The sequence below is a fragment of the Mya arenaria genome, chromosome 8, assembly GCF_026914265.1.
Source record: "Mya arenaria isolate MELC-2E11 chromosome 8, ASM2691426v1".
NCBI lineage: Eukaryota > Metazoa > Mollusca > Bivalvia > Myida > Myidae > Mya > Mya arenaria.
In genome coordinates, this window is record NC_069129.1 from 37,084,773 (window position 1) to 37,105,417 (window position 20,645).

General features: G+C 35.6%; 2 protein-coding genes across 3 annotated transcripts in view; both read left to right on the top strand.

The window, feature by feature from the left end:
* Positions 1-17,547, top strand: part of LOC128243277 (SNF-related serine/threonine-protein kinase-like) — a 50,092-nt gene extending 32,545 nt beyond the window's left edge. For both annotated transcript variants that reach the window (XM_052960932.1, XM_052960931.1), the window contains one exon: positions 1-17,547. In XM_052960932.1, coding sequence (XP_052816892.1) covers positions 1-1,345 — 1,345 coding nt within the window. In that variant the 3' untranslated portion in view covers positions 1,346-17,547.
* Positions 12,943-20,645, top strand: part of LOC128243285 (uncharacterized) — a 15,197-nt gene continuing 7,494 nt past the window's right edge. Inside the window, exon 1 of the mRNA XM_052960954.1 lies at positions 12,943-13,036. The gene's annotated coding sequence lies outside the window, so the exon portion shown is untranslated. The remainder of the gene's footprint in view (positions 13,037-20,645) is intronic.

The following is a 20,645-nucleotide window of genomic DNA, read 5'->3' on the forward strand; positions in this document are numbered from 1 at the left end:
CCAACAAAGCAAGGACGCGGAATCAGCAGATGTCTTCAAACACCAGTTTCCAAAGCAGAAGGGCCTCGTCATGTCTCTCCTTTCCCCACAGGGAATCCACCCGACCCCATCAACATCACTACGAGACACTAGCCCGGCGACACGCAAATGTAGCCTTATTCAGGAAGAAAGCGTCGATGAAGGGGATGAGGAGGACGAAGATGCCGATCTTGAGATCGATAATTACACAGAGTTGATTAGGGCGTCTAAGTCTGTGGAAAATTTGGATATTGATGAAAACCATAGTCAGAATGCGTCACCAGTTAGAGAAGTGAGAGATAGGGAAGATCAGTCGACATCAATGTTTGTGAAACGGCCTCTGTTGAGTGTGGCAAGTTCTCCACAGTTGTTAAATCAGATCTGCGAGGAAAATGAATCAGAAGAAGATGAGGATTTTGTTCCCCCGAGGTTGAGTTTGCATAGTAGAGTGTTGACAAAGAGGAATAGTGTGGCTTCTCCAGAGGTTATAAGGAAATATGAACAACGCAGGAAACATAGAACATCTGTTGGATCTCGGGGAACGAGCTGTAGTAGCTCTGACGCTAGTGATACAGATGATACAGAGGGACGTTCAAGAAAAGATAAACTAAAACAGAAATTTATACACCGGAGAGACAGTAGTGATCATTCTAGTGATACAGATGGGGGCCCAAGTGGGCATGGAAATGGTGGGTTTGGACGAGGACTGGGGGGTGGGGGGTCAGGAGGGAATAATGGAAGGGGAGGAGATGATAAGGGGGATGGTGGGGGAAAAAGGGACAGAAAAGGGGGCAGTCCAAAAAGTGGTCACAGTCATCACGGAAAAGGGAAGCAGAATCATTTGAGTTTTAAGATTGGTGGGGATTTGATAAAAGCAGGAAGCGTGGGAAGAATTAGTGAATGCTCGACCGTGTCAAATAATAGCCTATCAAGCTTACGTAGTAGAAGTAGCTTGAAATACGTCATTGAAAGAGATGAGAACATATCAGATAGTGATGCAGAAGATAATGCCGATGGTGAAAACGAGGGGGGGGATAATGAATTGAAGAAATTAAGGAAATCTTTGTTAGAAAAACTTAATCAGGAAAATAAGATGAAGAGCAGGTTGAATAAACTAGAAAAAGGTGACTCAAGTGTTCTGAAGAAATCTTCAACGGAGGATTTAAATAAACTGATTTTAGCCCGATGTTCGCTGTCGTGTAGTATTACTGGAAAAGAGAACAGTGGTCGTGGTCTGAAAATGGATATTAATAGTAACATGTCGTGTAAGCAAAGCTGCAAGGTTGATCCTGTCAAGATAGAGACAAAGTGTTGTTCGCTGGTGTAAGTCTGATTCCAGATACTGGCAGACCGTATCATTTATTTCGTGAAAAAGGTTATTTATTGTGTATTCAAGAATGAATTGTTTAAATCAAGATTTTAATGCAATTATTTTGTGTGATATGTTTGCTTTAGAGTGAATTTTAGAGCTGTACTGAAGTTGTCAAGAGTTGTATGTGTTCTGAAAAATTCATGAGCATATTAATTTATTCTAATTGACAATTGTTCGTATCAACATCCCATTCTGGTAGATTTTTATGATTTAATGAGATTATATACCCTTGCTATGATAATTTGAAATCATGACAAAACCTTCATTTTGTATCAATCATTTGTTAACATTTTTTTTATTTTAACTATCATTATAACAATATTTTTTTTTAAATAGCTTAAACTCTTAAGAATATAGACATTTTTACATATATTAATGCATTTGGTGCAAGATTTATTCCACATAAAATCAAACAAACTTATTTTGTTCAGGTAATAAGCTATTTATAGCTCTGTAATGCTATGTCTTATTTTCTGTATAAGTATTAGCTTGTATAACTGTCAACACTCGAATAGTCCAGGTGATATTTTTTATGGTTACGACAAACAGATTATTTTCTGTGCACCATTTTAATATATAGCCTTAGTTTTACTCCAGTATTCGTCTTCATAATGATAGTTGTACAAGCGTTACCTTGAATGTGTTATATTATGGAAGGTTGTTTTTAACTCTACTGGCCAAAGGCAATGGCAATGGCAATGTGTACGTCGTATGTGTGTCTGTAAACAATTGCTCGTGAACACAATACAGTCTTTAGTTTTGATTGTATCTCAATGAAATGTACAGTAGTTAGATATCCATCAGAGCTCGGTTCCTTGCGAAAACCAGCCCATGCATGGCCAGATTATGGCCCTTGAAAGTATTAAAAAAAAATGCTATTTTTGGCCAAGTCTATAGCCAAGTCTAGGGTTAAAGAGAGACAACTTGTGTTTTGGTTGTGCAGTTGGTTTTATGTTGTACGCTCCCTTGCCCTTGTTAAAAAGAGATCACAATTACAGTTGGGGTTGGTTGATTTTTAGCTCTATTGGCCAAAGACCAGAAGTGTCTTTCGTTCGTGCACCCATCTGAACACAATTGCTTGTGAAGATTTGTTCAAATTATGCCCCTGGGGTCATTACTGGCCACACACCAGGGTTCACAGGTTTGGTATACTTACGGTATATACTTTCAAAATCTTCTCGTTTCTAACCACAAGGCTCATACCTTTGATATTTGTTGTGGAGCATCATATGATGACCCTCTACCAAGACAGTTGAAATTATGCCCTTGGGGCTAAAGCTGGCCCCAACCATTTTGACCTACTTGCTTATATTTTTAAAGTTACAAATATTAATGTTGTCCTTGGATGACCTTAACTGTGACCTTTTGACCTACATTTTCTCAAATATATTAAACCTCGACTAACTTTTTTTATTTGAAAAAAATCATTTCTGTCTTGTCTTGACTTCATTATCAATGTTATGGTCTTAATCTTTAAAATGATAGGAAAGCATAATCTGTAAAAAAAAAGAAATAAAGAAATTTTATAAAAGACTTGTCAATTTTTGCAGGTAATATAAACTGTTTTTTAGAGCAAAGTTAATGAAATTTATTTGACATAAGCTAAGTGTTAATTGACTTAAAAATTCCTCATCAAGCAATGATGTACTCCATTTAATAAGATTTTTTTTCATGAATCATATGTAGTATTACAGTCAATTCCAGAGACAAAGTTATTGTGATGTTCTCTCTTGTTTGTGCAATATTTATTTTTTTGTCTTCGACAGAGATTTTTGCCTCTACTTGTTGCAGGTGTTTTCTCTCATGCATGCATGTGCTTACTGCGCTTATCTGGACCAGAAAAACATGATTGATATTTTTTCTTGCATATCTAAAACAATCAATTTGTGGAAAAAATGACATAGAAAACACACTTTTGTACATTTCACCAAAAAGCCCTGCGACGTTACTGACTTAATAAAGCGCAGTAATTTTAAAGCTGCACTCTCACAGATTTACCCTTTTTCCAACATTTTTAATTTTTGTTTTTGAAAGAGCAAATTTTTGCGTAAATATCTGTAAACCAGTGATAAAAGACTGTTACAAAAGATCAGATCGCAGCTTATCATATTTCTGTCCTGAAATTGATGTTTTATGCATTTTACTTAAACCGTTAGTAACGGTGTAAGCCACAAAACATTAAATTTGGAATGTAAATATGAAAATCTGCGATCTGATCTTTTGTCAGCAGTCTTTCATCACTTGTTAGCAGATATTTACGCAAACATTTGCTTAAATTCCAAGACAAAAAAATAAAAAAGTTGGAAAAACGAAAAATCTGTGAGAGTGCAGCTTTAAATCACTATTCACATCAAATTGTTCCTCTAAAAAAATTGTTACAATTATTTATTTTCAATTTGAAGTAAAATTATAGAATACTTATATATTTTATTGCGCTTATTGAAATGCGGTAATATACTTTTCATAAACCATACAATAAAAGAAATAAAAAGTGGCGTGTTGTTGCGCGTGACTCATCTTACATGGGGGGGGGTTAAGACAGGGTTTCCAGCACTGGTCACATGACCGGAAACACTCGTCTGGTATGCAAGAATGTGCTTTCTCTCATGATTGTATGTGCTTTCTCTCTTGCACCTATGTGCTTTCTCTCATGCGAGTATGTACTTTCTCTCATGCGAGTATGTGCTTTCTTTTATGCGAGTATGTGCTTTCTCTCTTACGAGTATGTGCTTTCTCTCATGCGAGTATGTGCTTTGTTTTATGAGAGTATGTGCTGCTTTCTCTCGTGCGAGTATTTGCTTTCTCTCTTTCGAGTATGTTCTTTCTCTCATGCGAGTATGTGCTGCTTTCACTCATGCGAGTATATAAGTATCTATCATGTGTTTCCAGTACGGATAGAAAAATCCAACCCGAGGGCACGCGCGTAAGCCGGTAATGAGGCTTGCCGAGTTACCAGTCACGCAGCGTGCCCGAGGGTCGGATTTTTCGATCCGGACCAGAAAGACATGATTGATATTTTTTCTTGCATACCTTTAATTATGAATTTGTGGAAAATTTGACGTAGAAAACGCACTTGTGTACATTTCACCAAAACCCGCGTGCGATGTTGTTTACTGACGTCATAGAGCGCAGTGATTTTGAATAACTAAAAATAGCATTTTTTAACGATTATTTATGTTCAATTTTAATTAAAAGTCTTGCAAAGATACATATTTGATTGCGCTTTATTGGAATGGCATAATATATTGTTCATAAACCATACAATTTATTGAAATAAGAAGTGGCACGTTGTTGCGCGTGACTCATCTTACATGGGTTATGTAAGATGAGTTTTTCCAGCACTGGTCACATGACCGGAAACACACGTCCGGTATGCAAGAATGTGTTTTCTCTCATTGAGTGGTGACCTTGAGTTAAATAATATATTTCTTATCAATTACTAAAGAACTTTGGGCCAAGGGATCTCAAACTTGGTAGGTTGGTAGGGAATGACCTGTACATGATCCTTATCGATTTTGTTGTCAGTGGGTTAAAGGGCAAGCATTTGGGAGGGCTATACCCCTGGCGTTGATGTCGGCGTCGGGTCAAAGTTTAAGGGAAAGTAGGGATTTTCACTTATAACCCCAATACCCTTCATTCAATTCACTTAATACTTCACACATTTGTTCAGGGCCATCACACAATCAGGTTAGATAACTCCATATTATCCTTTATACAAAGTATGGCCCCTGATTGACTAAGGAACTTAAGTTAAAGTTTTAGGGCAGGTTGGGATTTTTATTAATAACTTCTATACCTTTCATTCAATTCACTTAATACTTCACACAGTTGTTGAGGACCACCACACAATGAGATTAATAACTCAATATTATCCTTGATACAAGCAATGGCCCCTGATTGACTTAGGAACATAGGTTAAAATTTTAGGGCACGTTTAAGTTTTAGGGCAAGTTGGGATTTTGATAAAAAAAACTTCTATACCGTTCATTCAATTGACTTAATACTTTGCACAATTAATGACAGCCATCTTACAATAACGTTACACAACTCCATTTTAACCCTACAAATTATGGCCCTTGATTGACTGTTTTTGGGTTGTTGTTTTTTTTTAATTCTTTCTTTTTATTTCTTTTGATAGGCACATTTTTATATTCTTGACCAGGTTTTCACAAAGGGAAAACTAGTTATTAGAATGACTTGCATCATCGTTCCGGCAGGCTGGGCAGGGAAGCGTCAAAGTCACCTTATGAATCAATTGACTTTAGCTTGGACACATAGTTACCGAACTTGGTATATAGGAGTTTAAGGAGACCTTTCACGCCTTAGGATAAAAGTAAAGGTCAAAGTTACTATTAATAGAAAAATGGTTGGTATTGAATAACTTAAGTAAGGGTCGTCATATTGCGACCAAACTTGGTATGTATGAAGAGTTTATAGATCCCTTTCATGAGATTGTGGTTTTGGCCCTGAGATTTTTGGTCTAGGTCAAGGTCACTGTTGATAGAAATAGAAAAAAGGTTAGTACTGCATAACTTAAGTAAGAGTTTACATAGTGTGACCAAACTTGGTATATAGGACAAGTTTATGGAGAGCTTTCATTGGATTGCCTTTTGGTCACTGTTACTAAAAACAGATTACTATTTGGTACGGAATAACTTTAGTTATGGTTGACATACTGTGACCAAACTTGATATGTAGGAAGAGTTTATGGAGGATTTCCATGGGATTGTGTTTGGGGCCCCTAGGATCAAGGTCACTGTTACAAAAAAATAGAAGAAAGCAGTTGAAACTGAATCTCTTCTGCCAATTATTAAAAACCCTGTTTTGTCACATCGCGGTTCGTGTTTACTTTTTAATTTTATTTTTTTATTGCATTTGACAGGCACATACAACATCATAATGGTATTCATTTTCTTAGTCAAAGTGGCGTAGTCGTGCTGCCTTACAACTGTTGCTTGTTTGTTTTATGATGCAACATGTCATGGATCCTTTTAGTTTTCCAGATATTTCTAGCCAATATTTCTAAAGTACATTAACTGTCATTTTGACAGTTATATTTCTTTGCTTTAGTGGTACCCATCCATCATTCACTGCCTCTAGATGGCAGATTTATAGGACATATTTAGCTTGACTATTCAAAGTATATTGGCTGTTAGCACCTTTAGGTCATTATCTCTGCAAAAGCATCATGAATTGAATTTAAACTTTAGACATGTGTTCCCAACTGTCCAACCTGCTTAATTAATAAAGTTAGATTATAAGTATCTTCCATGGCCGAGAGTGTAAGAGGTTCATTCTGACCGGAGCGTAGGGTGTTTTGCGGAAACGAGGTTTACCGAGTTTCCGCAAAACACCCTGCGCGAGGGTCGGGATGAACCTATCTTACACGAGCGGCTATGGTAGATGCTTTTTCTCCCACGTCAGTTAAAACAAAAAAAAGTTAAATGTATATTTTTGGTGGAACTCTTTTGTCGTAGTGAAAATAATGCGTATAGATATTTGATAACTCGTCGTTGTCATGGATATGTGCGCATTGATACAGATTATGTTAATACTCAAAGCGGTCTTTAAATAGTGCTGATGAGAGTGGAGCATTATTTCATGAAAGGTGCATGCAAACTTTTTTATGGTAACATTTGAAGCGAGAAATAGTTAATTAGCATTCTAAATATTGCCACAAGACAAGGTTTCTATGGTGCTACAGGCGGCTGTCTTCAACAAGGGAGGTAACTTCAATGTGATGATCATAAAAAAGGAGTTCCATACGGGCATTTTATCTTCGCCCGTGGGCAAGATAAGAATTTCTAGCATGGTTAAATTATTGGATCTACTTATCTGAGGTGGGAGAAAACATTATCTTGAATATGATGAAAATTATGGGTCTTTATTATTCGACTTAAAATTCTGGTTATGGTTTTCCATTTAACCACACATAGGTTAATTTCTCAGCAACCACTTACATTGAGACTTTATAAAACAGTACTGAATCATCCAACCTACTTGAATAACCAGGATAGATAACTCTATTTTTTGCATATAATGCAAATTATGGCCCTTTATTATTCGACTTTGAAATTCTGGTTTCAGTTTTGCATGTGCACATACATCATATATTGCATTGAAACTTAAGACATCTGTTCCCAACAATTCAACCTTTGAAAGCTAACCTCATGTTAAATAACTCTATCTTGCATATAATGCATGTTATTGCCTTTCTCATTCAACTTCATTCTTTTTAAGGGTTTGCATGTAAGCTTGCATACATCAATATCTCAGAAACTACAGGATTCATTGTATCAAATCTTTACTCTATAGGGCTCTTAGCCATCCAACTTACTTAATTAATCAATTTAGAAAGCTCTTTCTTGCATATATTATATATTTAAAAAACTCTATGGTATATAATATAAAGTTTCTCCCTATATTATTTGACTCAGAAACTACTAGATGTATTGCATTGAAACTTTATACAATCTAGTAGATAACTCTAGTTTGAATGTAACGCAAAGTTAAGTATTGCTCTGTATTATTATCCCCCGCCTATGAAATAGGGAGGGGGATATTGAAATGGCGTTGTCCTTCCGTCCGTCTTTCCTTCCGTCCGTCCGTCCGTCACCTGTGTTTTCTCAGTAACGGTATAATTTCATGAAACTTAAAATAAATATGAACCACTATACTGGAATGATGCCCGTCCAAAAAAAAATTGGATTGGTCAATTGTCCTTGGAGTTATTGCCCTTGATTTTTTTAACAATGCACATTCACAGCCATTTCTCAGTCACTAGCTGGCAGAATTTCATCAAACTTATAATAAATATGAATTACTATACTGGGATGATGCCTGTTCATTTTTTTTTGGATTGGTCAATTGTACTTGGAGTTATTGCCTTGGATTGTGTAATTTCTATATGAGTTATTTGCCCTTGATTTATTAAAAGATCCATGTTTGCAGCCTTTTCTATGCAACTAGCTGGTAGAATTTCATGACACTTGGAATAAATAAGAACCAACGTATGGACTAACAGCTCACAAGTCACAAGGTAGTACATATAATCATATGATAGCAGACTTGCAGAAACCCCAAAAGGCCCAGAAAATGGCAACACCGCAAGGCCTAGCATACACCATGCTAAGTAGAGCAACATCTAGAGCAGGCATTCAGGTGTTAAATTTCAGTAAATCTGACATCACAGTCAACAGAAAAGCACTGGAGGAAACTAAACGAATGCAAGCTGAGTCTATGCTTGACATACCATCATTGCATGACGGTGATTTGTATTTAGGTCATGTCAACATCAGATCTTTAAATAAGCATGCATGTGATCTAATCATTGACCCAACTGTTCAACAGATGGCTGTTCTGTGCTGTACTGAAACAAAAGTTATAAGATGCCGCAAACAAACTTTAATTCTTGGTTACAAAATGATCCTGGACAATAGAAAGCATGGACTTGCAATTTTTGTCAAAGAAGAACTTGTGTTCAACACGTTAGACTTCCTACTTGAAGAATCTGATATTGAAATTCTTGGAATATCTCTACATTTGGATAACCTTGTATACAACGTCATAGTTGGTTACAAGTCACCAACTTATCCAGTTGAAAGGTTTCTCCAAAGCTTACAGACACATATAAGGAAGTTACAGAATCTGCTTATCTTTGGAGATTTCAATCAAACATTGAACACTGCAGCATTTAACTTTTTCTTGGAGACAATGGTTTTCAGCAATATATCAGAACTCCGACCCACAGCCTAGGAGGTACCCTAGACCTAATTATCAGTCCTATGACAAACCAGCAGACAACTACAAAGCCACTGCCATACACAGACCACTACCTGATTGCAGTGAAACTGGGCAAAACATGTGCCGTTGTGAAGTCAACTGAATGAATATGGTATCAAATCATATACATTTATTATAACACTGTCTGATATATAATTATCCATGCATTTTAGCGCCACTTTAAGAAGAGTAAAGATATCTATTGTATTTGTGTCACTGTTGGTTTAAGTAGCAAAACCTAGTATTCACATTTTTCCTGTGTTATTTAAGTAATAATAAATGACATCCCCTTAGTATTGTAATATCGATTTTTAACCCATTCACCGCATACCTATGCTGTTGAAAATAGTGCAGTTCCAGATAAGACGCCGCTTTTAAAGGTGGCGTCTTATCTTATACTGTACTGTTTTGCAATGATTGATGTTTCCGAGTAAGCAGTTTCGGAAAAGACAGTTTTATTTAATCATCCCTCTGATTTATTTCGTTAAAAATTTTTATCATAAAGTAGTCCCGGTCAATATTTTATAATTTGGCTCGGAAAGGGATAAACCAATGTGCTTATCTTATTCTTTCTGAGATTTTTTTTAACCTTCAAGCACAAACAAGCCATCAAGCACAAACAAGCCATCGTTGGCGGGGGATATCTTTTCGCTGAAAATGCTTGTTCAACTATGAAATTCTGTTTAAGGAGTAGCATGTTAGCACACACAAGTCAGTATCTCAATATGAAGCAACTGCTTCATGTATTGCATTGAAACTTTAAACAAGGGTTCTCAACCATTCATCATACTTAGTTAATCAAGTTAGATAACTCTATTTTGCATATAATGCAAATACTGACCCTTTATTATTTGACAAAGAAATTATTACGGTTTTCCTTCCAGTCCAGGAACTTCATACTAGGTATGCAAGTTGATCATGACCAGTAGATGACCCCTTAAAAATCCAATATGTTGGGGGTGACTTGAAAAATGGTTCGCTCAATAACTAAAGAACACTTGCACCCAGAAACTTCATACTTAAAGTAGATGACCCCTATTGATTTTCAGGCCAGTTGATCAATGGCCAAAGGTGACCTTGAGGTAAAATAAACGTTTTTGCTGAATTACTAAAAAATGCTTGGGCCCAGGAATTGTATACCTGGTTTAGTTGGTCTTGATAATACCCTATTGATTTCGATGTCAAGGTCACAGTGACCTTCAGGTGAAAAAACAATTTGTCACTAGTCTGTATGACACAATTCTTTCCGCTCAATAACTAAAGAATGCTTGGACCCAGGAACTTCATACTTGGTATGCAGGTTGCTCATTTCCAGTAGATGACTCCTATGTTTGTTTGTCTCCAGTCCAAAAGTACAAATTTTATGTCCATCATTGATTTCTCACCTACGTATACACAAAAGGGGAAACAAGCGCTTTTTCAAAAAAAGCAATCTAGTTAAATTTTCAATTTACCACAGTTTCTTATTGAAGCCTCTAGATACTTTCATTTCAGTATCAAATGTTTTCAGCTCACAGTGATCAGTCTATGTCAGGCGTACGGCATCAACAATTGCTTTTAACAACATCTTCTCCTTAACCACTTTGCTAATTTTGATGAAACTTCACAGGAATATTCCATGGCTAGCCCCCTTTCAAATTTGTTCAAAGAAGTGAATTCCGAGCAGAACTCTGGTTGCCATGATAACTGAAAGGAAAAACTTTAATCTTCTTGACAAGAACCATGAGGCTAGACGCCCTAGAGGTTTGATATTTGGTGTGTTATTTTGCCTAGTGGTCCTCTACTAAGTTTGTTCAAATCATGCTCCAGGGGTCAAAACTGGCCCAGGTTTCACAAGTTTCTTTCATACTTATATACCGGTAGGTACATCTTTGAAAATCTTCTTGTCTGCGACTGCTAGGCCCTGACCCTTGATATTTTGTATGTAGCATCATGTAGCAGTCTTCCACCAAGTTTGTTCAAATTTGCCCCTAGGGACAAAGTTGGCCACGCCCTGGGACAACTTCCTGTTTTTCTTTTAAAAAAAATAATTCTCGATAACTACAGTATCAATTTATTGAAACTTCACAAGAAGGTTAGTTGGGTGACCATTTACTAAAATACAACAAGGCCTCTGAATTGACCTACAACAACAATAAAAAACAGCCGACTTTCCATTGTACATTTCAAAAATCTATTTGAAATATGATTTTTCTTAAGCTGTATTTAAGATACAGGAAACTCATTCAATACTTAAATTCCAGAAGTTCTGAAAAACTTTTCCATTGTATGTTTATGGTTTCATTGTAATATAAAAAAAGTTTTATGCAGATTGAAATTCCATATTGTTCATATCTTTAAGTGAAGCTATACTCTAGTGATAGGAAAAGACTTTCTGAGGTCAAGCCTTGTCAATGTGTGTATATCACGTGATAAATTACGTCATATATGCTACATCAGAAGGCAATTTTCTGCTTAAAATGAAGACTTAAAACAATGATTACTTTTCTTAAACCATTTTAAATGAAACAAAAGGCAGTCTTTGCCGCTGGAAGAGTCCCACCTTCGTTTTATTACCGGAGTTTGATAAGGTGATTAGTTTCAGCAAAAATACTTCAACAAACCTGTTTCCAAAATGATGTTTTGACAGTGCTTTGTCAGACGGAAGTTTTGCGAAAATGCTTGACAAAGTGTTTTAAGAAACTAAACTCTCGATCAAATTCTAGTAAAAAACGAAAGGCCAGGCTCCGTAAGTGACATAGACTGCGCTATGTTTTAGTTAAAAAGGTGAAGAAATATTGGTTATCTTTGTTTAAAGTATTCGGTCGAAGCAAAAAAATGCCTTCTGTCTAGCATTTATGACGTAATTTATCATGTGGTATACTCACACTGCTTGTAGTTTAACCTTTACATCACCGGTCAGAAATCAGCTGCTTTTTACCCAAATCTTCAGACCTTGTGAAACCTACAGTAAGCAGATAACATGTTTTATGATGCGTATATCTTATATTCATAAATCCATCAGAATAGGCCAAAATGGTAGCATAAGTCAAGTTTCTGGGACTGTTCTTGTTTACTTTTTAGGAAATAGTAATTTCCAAACAAAGTTTGCCGCTAGACTCCATAGTACTATAATCTCTAACTAAAGTCATTTTTTTTTAAATCCAAAAAAAGGTTTAAAAAATGGTGACAAGATTAAACATGTTAAATTACAAGTCAGTGGAAAAGATATATAAAATAAAGCAAAAACATTGGCGCTGAAACATAATATCGTAATAGTCTGTTTAAAGCTGCATTCTCACAGAATGACCATTTGGACAACTGTTGTTTTGTTGTCTTGGTTACTGTATAGGCCAATCTTTGTGTAAATGTCTTGAAAACAGTGATAAGCGACTGCTGATAAAAGATCAGATCGCAGTTCTTCATATTTAAGTTCGGAATTGGCCAAAAGGGTTACTTGTGCTTAAAGAAAAATGATATTTTCAGCAGTTTTTCTAACAATTGACATACTGTTAGTTAGGCTGTGTTTTTTTTCGTAAGTACAACTCCCTGTTTACTCCCTGTTTGGGTGCAAAGCTGACTAAATGAACTACTTAATGTCAATTGTGTGTATTACCTAACAAATGTTTATAGGCAGTGTTTTTCTTCTCATCTCAGGTGAGCGATTCAGGGCCATGTTGTTTATTTTACACTCCGGCATTATCACTGGAAGCAAGTTATTTTCACATTATGTTAACCAATCTTGTTGACATGATGTTACGTGTGAGTGTGGTCTTGTGTTGTGGGGGAAACCAGAATGCCCAGAGAAAATTTGATTGTCTGGCTTGGTAACTACCAACCAAACTCACATGTGCCCGAGCCAGGAGTCAAACACAGGTTGCCTTGGTGAGAATCTTTTCACTTTCCATCCATTGTAAAGTAGGAATTCTCCATTTTCCGTAAATTCTATTTTCAATTTTATTTTAAATATTGACAGTGCATAGAAATTGATTGTTCTTAAGTAAAATGTTTGCCAAGTTTTTATTACCTCTTAGTTCTACGGGGCTGTATATTTTGTGTGCCAAATGTTAACTGAAGTAAATTATTCTTATACTGTTATTTTACTTGTTTTAATTACATATTCTCTAAGCTGTTTCTATTCTGCATTATTTTTCAGTCATCTTTTTTTGACGAAAATGGTGAAGTATTGTCATAGCCATGGTGTTGTTATCTTTGTCAGTGTTGTGCAAAATCTTAAACCTTGGCTATAGCTCGAAAAACCATTCATGATTTTCACATAAAACTTGGTACACATTTTTCCAGAGACAATATGCAATTTTTGTGTCACAAGGCCAATAACTCTTGCTTTAATAAATGTAGATTTATGTCCCTTTTTTATAACAGATGCGCATAAGTGAGTACTCCTCGGCACTCTTGTTAACCAATATTGCATGAAATTATGCATTTTCATACTTTTGTCAGAGTAGTGATCTGTATTTTGCTATGAAACATAATTGATAAAAACCGGTTTAACTTTATTATTAATTAACTGATTGTCTTGTTAGTGAATTGTTTTAAGTTTTAGTGCTCACATAAAAAATTTCTGCCATGTTGTCCGTTTTGATGGTTTTGAGCTCTACTGGCCAAAGGCCAGAAGAGCTTATGCAATGGTAATGTGTATGTAGTATGTGCATCCGTGCGTCCGTGCGGTCGTGCGTTCGTGCGTCTGTAAACAATTGCTTGTGAACACGATACAGTCTTCAGTTTTGATTGCATCTCGATGAAACTTGTACAGTATCTAGATATCCATTAGAGCTCGGTTCCTTTCGAAAACCAGCAAGATCCGCCCATGAATGCCTAGATTATGGGCCATGAAAGTTTTAAAGAAATGCTTTCTATTTTTAGCCAGGTCTGCATGAGCGAATTCTATTTTTAGCCAAGTTTACATGTACATGTAAATTCAAGTTAAGGGTGACAATTTGCAAGACTAGGATTTTGAGAGACAATTTGCTTTTTGCTTCTGCAGTTGATTTTGTGAATTACTCTGCCTTGTTCGTGTTGAAAGCCCGAAGGCCATTTTTTAGCTTTAAGTTCTGTAGTTTGCGCATTAATCTTAACAAAATTGGTTGTGAATGTTTAAGTTATGCACCTGGTGTCATTACTGGCCACACCCAGGGTTCACAGGTTTGGTAAACATAAATCTGGAAAGGTTTGAAAATCTTTTTGTGTGTTCGTGCAACTCTCAGCACAACTGATTGTGAATGTTTGTTCAAATTGATCAATGTTGTCCTAGGATGCCCTTGATTTTGATCTTTTGACCAACTTATTTAACTTTTAAAACTACAGAAATTTGTACTATGAGTACAGTTTTGAAAGCATTTTTTTTGTCGGATGACTTTTACTTTGCATATACTAAAATAGTTCATGCAGCTAATCTGCTTAAAATACTTTCTGGGCTCAGATGTTGAATGTGCTACGTTTTCAGGTAACCCAAACACAAAACATAAACTATATGTTGGTTGCGTTTTACCCATACATACATGCTCTGGATTGATATAACCACAAAAGCCATGCCAGTAGAGCATAGGCCCTTTTGGGCCTCTTGTTTTGTAATGAAAAAGTCCAGATATTGTTATATGCTTGGAGTCATCATGGGCACTGGCAGTGTCGAGCAAATCTTAAAGGGACTGTACACCAGATTGGCAGCAAAAAAAGTTTTTTTCTGTAACAAATCTCAGTACAATTATTTAATAGAATGTGTTACGCTTTGATATCATTATTGTAAAAAAAGTACCAAAATGTAAAAAAAAAATGAGTCGGACACCGGTTTCGAACCTGTGTCGGCAAAATTGCAGTCCAGCGTCGTATCCACTGAGCTTCTTATGCTTTCTCTAATCGCGTGTCATAATTAGGCTATACACCTAACTCGGTAATATCACGTGATAACATCGACCAGCCAATCACGCATAAGGAATTAATTCTACTAGGTAGACATGCCCAGTAATCATTTTTAATGGAAAAATACGAAATAACTGCTAAACTGAAATAAATTGTAAACTATTTGGTACTTCAGTAATTAAGTTTCAATGCATTGTGCACATTAATACCAACTTTATGACAGTTTTCGACAATTTTCTTTTTTTCTTGCGAATTGATCATCTGGTGCACAGTTGCTTTAAGTCTTGGTCCTTGGCTTTTTCTCAAAAACTGATAAAGATATTAACATGAAAAGTAGTACACATCGTCACCTTAGTGCAAGAACTCAATATCTGCTTCTATATCTATATGCAGTTATTGAGTTATTGCACTAAGGTAAAGTCATGTTCACTATGATAATATGCACAGATGAAATATTTTTTGAGAAATGCTCCTTGATCAATGGAAAATAATGGATGAGTTCTAGTATCCGCTCTTGTTTTCCCTTCATTTCGCTTCAAATTTAATGTCAATTTTTTTGAATGGTTGAATTTGCTGATCAGTTACTTATGAAAAAAATCAAATGGCAGAAATATTACAGCAATAAAAAATATTGATCAAAATGTAACTGAATATTACTTTTGAAAAACTGATCAGGACAAATTTGTAGTCTGGTTGAATGTACGTGTAAAATTAAGAGCAGGTCTCTTATTGGACATTTTTGTACATAGCTGAGTAAAATAAGTAATATATTGTGTGTTTATGTATGAAGTGTGTTGTATATATTTATTGCCTAGTGTATACTGTATATTAAGTTGCTAATGTGTGTGTTTGTGTGCATTAATATTCAGTTGTTCTTAATACTTTGAACATGGCCAAAGAAAGACAAGCTATTTTGGGGTGTTGATTCCAATATTTTAGCACACATTTGAAGTTTTGTTTTCTGTGTTTGCAAACATTGTTTTTTCTCTAAGTAAGCAATAGATCTTTCACTGAGTACACATGAATAATTAAAGCTCAAAAGGCATTTCACTTTCTAACAAGAAGCATTGACTGAAGGTCATCATAGGACTAAACTTTCTTGTGTATAAAGAAATATTCTTATCATATGTTAATAAATTGCTTGTGGAGGGGAATGGTTATATTTTTCTCAGCTTCTTCAAACTACAGTGGAAACTCACTAAACCGGATCTCCACAAAACCGGAATCCTCGGGATACCGGACTTTTTTCAGAGTCCCGGTTTTCCCCTTCTATTTTCAATGTAAAATAATCCCTGCAAAACCGGAACCTCGGAATTCCAGATACAGGACAAAAAATCGAGAAAATTTGTTAGTTGTCAATGTAATTTTACCTCACAAAACCGGACGTACATTTGTTCAAACATGTCAAAATGATTTTGTGTATTAGGAATTCGCAAATCGCGTGTCACTTTGTCACTTTGTTTTGACAACCAGTGCATCGTTAAATATTGCATACATCCGTCTAAACGTCAACTTCCCTTTAATGGTTAACTAAGTTAATATTTTGAGTAAACTTACTCCGTACATCAAATCCTCACTAAACCAGAATCCTCACTAAACCGGAAATTTTGCCCAGTCTGGACCTTGTCCGGTTTAGTGAGTTTTCACTGTATTATCTTATTTTTTTAAATCTTCATAGAATTTGATGTCAGTTTGCCATAGATATCAATGGCCTGTAAGTTTGCCTTAGATATATTTGACCTGTAAACCTGTAAGTTTGCCATAGATGTCAATGACCTGTAAGTTTGCCATAGATATCAATGACCTGTAAGTTTGCCATATATATCTATGACCTGTAATGTTGCCATAGATATCAATGACCTGTAAGTTTGCCATAGATATCTATGACCTGTAACATTGCCATAGATATCAATGACCTATAAGTTTGCCATAGATATCAATGACCTATAAGTTTGCCATAGATATCAATGACCTGTAACATTGCCATAGATATCTAAGACCTGTAGCATTGCCATAGATATCAATGACCTGTAACATTGCAATATATATATCAATGACCTGTAACATTGCCATAGATATCAATGACCTGTAATGTTGCCATAGATATCTATGACTTGTAACATTGCCATAGATATCAATGACCTGTAACACTGCGATACTGTAACATTGTGATAGATATCTATGACCTGTAACTTTGCCATAGATATCTATGACCTATAAGTTTTAATAATCTTATTGCAGTTGTTGATGGATTTTAATTAATCTTCCTTGCACTTTATTGAATTAACTCAATAGTCAATACAGTGGAATATATCAAATACATAAATAAAAGTAGTATTTCATTTTATTTTTTCATAGCAGGTTGTTATTGTTATTCAGTAAGCCGATAACATATGTGGAGTGATTGTTCGTTATTATCTTTAACATAGTTATGTTTTATTTAACCTAGTTTTAGAGCACTAGTGTTTCAGTGTATTATATTGTTTCTGTATTAACTGACAAATACATGATCAAAGTTTTCTGTTCTCTATGTCTTGTCAACAAACCAATCTAATAAAATGAAGCTTTCATTTTAATAAGTTTATGTGCAAACCTACATGTAGAAGTAAAAATATTAGCCATTAGGCTGTGGTCTTTAGCATTTAGCTTTGACACAGAATCTTTTTGTGTAGGTTTAAGGCCATTTTGACTACGTTTTGAACCATTTTGGCCGAGGTTTCAAGCCATTTGGACTAAGTTTTGGCCAATGTTTTAAGCCATTTTGACAATGTTTTGAATCATTTGGTCTAGGTTTTAAGCCATTTGGACAACGTTTTGAATCATTTGGCCGAGGTTTTAAGTCAGTTGGCTAATGTCTTCAGTCATTTGTCTACGTCCTGCTACTTTTGACTACGTCTTGAACCATTTGCACTCCGTAGTCTACTTTCTGCCTAAAGGCTTAAACAATTTGCCTAAGTCTTAAAGCATTTGCCGTCAGTCTTAAACCATTAGGCCTAGTTTGCCATTTTCCTTAGGTCTTAATCCATTTGGCTTAGGTTTTCAACCATTTGGCACAAATCTTGAACCATTAGCCCTAGGTATTAAACCATTTGCCCTAAGTCTTCAAGCAATTTTCCTGACTAGGCGTACATGTACATGCCATATCCCCTGGCGGGGGAGGGGGGATCCCCCGGAATTTCGACCCATCCCCCGATCCCCCGGCGGGGGGATGAATATCCCCTGGAATTAAAAAAAGTGTGTTTAAATACGCAAATTTATCACAGGGTTTAATAGTATTCGCATGTTTACAGTTATAATGCCCTTCCTGTGTCATTGTCAACTAAAGGATTAAACCGATGCGGCAACAAAGAAACATTCAACCACATTTTCTTTAAATACCCGTCATACAGTGTGTGTATACCACGTGATAAATTACGTCATATATGCTACGTCGGAAGGCAAAAATTTGCTTAAAATGAAGACTTAAATCAAAGATAACTTATCATTTACAACACCATTTTAAATGAGACAAAGGGCAGTCTATGCCTCTTAAAGAGCCCCGCATTTGTTTTAATTCCGAAATTTGATGAGGTCATTTAGTTTCATCAAACACGTCGATAAAACTGTTTCCAAAATAATGTTTTGACAGTGCTCCGTCAGACGGCCGTATTGTGAAAAGGTTTGTCGAAGTGTTTTAAGAAACTAAACTCGCAATCAAATTCTGGTAAAAGACCGAAGGTGGGGCTCCGTAAGCGGCGTAGACTGCGCTATGTTTCATTTAAAATGGTTAAGAAATAGTGAAGTTATCTTTGTTTTAAGTCCTTTTTCAAATCAAAATATTGCCTTCCGACGTAGCATTTATGACGCATTTTTTCACGTGGTATACACACACTGTCATATAAGGAACAACGAGAAAACCTGAATATAGAACTTCTGGAACTAAATATGTCAGTCATCGACAGGTATCATCTGCTGTTTCCCGAACCTGATATTACAGAAATGGTAAGGGGAGCAGTGTTTGCATACCTGTCGGGAATAATGTACCTAAACAAAATTTAATACCACACAAAACAAAAGGTTCTATAAGAAATAGGGTCTGAATAGGTTCACAGCACTAATCGAACAACAAATGCAAAACAATTAAAAAAAACATGTTCATTGTATACGCCGTATACCTGTTGTTGGGGCCCTTTTTGTAAAGGGTGGTAATACAATGACTGTTTTAACAGCAATAAGAAAGCAAAAAAATAAACACTAATCAAAAAAATAAAATAAAATAAAAAGCACGTTCATTGTATACGCCTTGTACCTGTTGTTGGGGCCCTTTTCAAAAGGGTGGTAATACAATGACTGCTCAAACATCCTAATGAAGCTTAGAAAATAATTCCCTATGAGTAAAACTTAGTGAGGGGCATCACGATCCTCTCCGGCGCCTTGCTTAGAGATACGTTCATTAATAACAACAAATATGGCAGGTTTACCTGACAACTACAAACACATTATATTAAATTATATTATATTGAAAAAGAATGAGCATAGAGGGAACGAAACGGTAACCAGCACCATAAGCGACACACGAAAGTGATTCACACGATAAACGAAATACTAAGCTAACAGCCAAATGTATATAGAATATTTATTGTTTTAATATTTTACCTTTTGAAATTATCGAACCATACGAATGGAATTCATGGATTTAAGCAGGGTATCTGGAACGATAAAATGAATACCAAATCGACTATCCATTATTATCGAGCCCGGTAAACAAACATTTCATCCCCGAAGTTATGAGATGAACGCGTATAATTTGGATCTCAACTACTTTCAGTAGCTATAGATTATTGTAATGATTTTCAATCTGCATTATGGTGACAAAACATTTCATTTCTTTTCTTCGTTCGTTTTCCCATGGAAGGATGAGGATTAAGGAGTATGATGATATACATCGATTTAACCATAAATTATTAAATGCAAGTCACCATAACCTAAAACGAAACCAAATTATTTTGCGGCCGAAGTAGTCGAGAAAGAAAACCAATATCCATATATCGGTATAAAGACATTTTGAGTTAACAATTCTACCAATTTAAACCGTTACACCCATAGTACTATTAAAAGTCAATGATGATATTACATGCTATGCTAGGTGATGGGGTTGTCCTATAACGCTTCTGGTCCAGGTTCATTGTTAGGAAAAACAGTTTTTGATCCTAGTCCTAATTCATTCATTTGATCCTAGTCCTAATTCATTCATTCATATAAAGATATTTAAATTTTGAAAATATATATTGTAACGACCCATGATAAAAAGAGAATGCACTGGACCAGGGACTTACATACCTGTGTCTAGGAAGTTTACTATGTATTTTTATCCCGCACAAACATATTAAAATGGGAAAAAATCGGGCGCGGGCCGATTTAAAAAACAAAAAGGAAAACAAATAAAATACTTGAAAAAAATCACCATAGAAACCCTCTCCATATATGTACATGAACATTTAAAAACACATGTATGGAAAACAAATAATGTCAACGCACTCTCTGGTCTTGAAGAAGGTAATTAAATAGTGAGGCAATAGTGTAGTTAAGACTAGAGAAATGAAACCATATCCAATAGTCAGAGCTGTGGGACTATGGA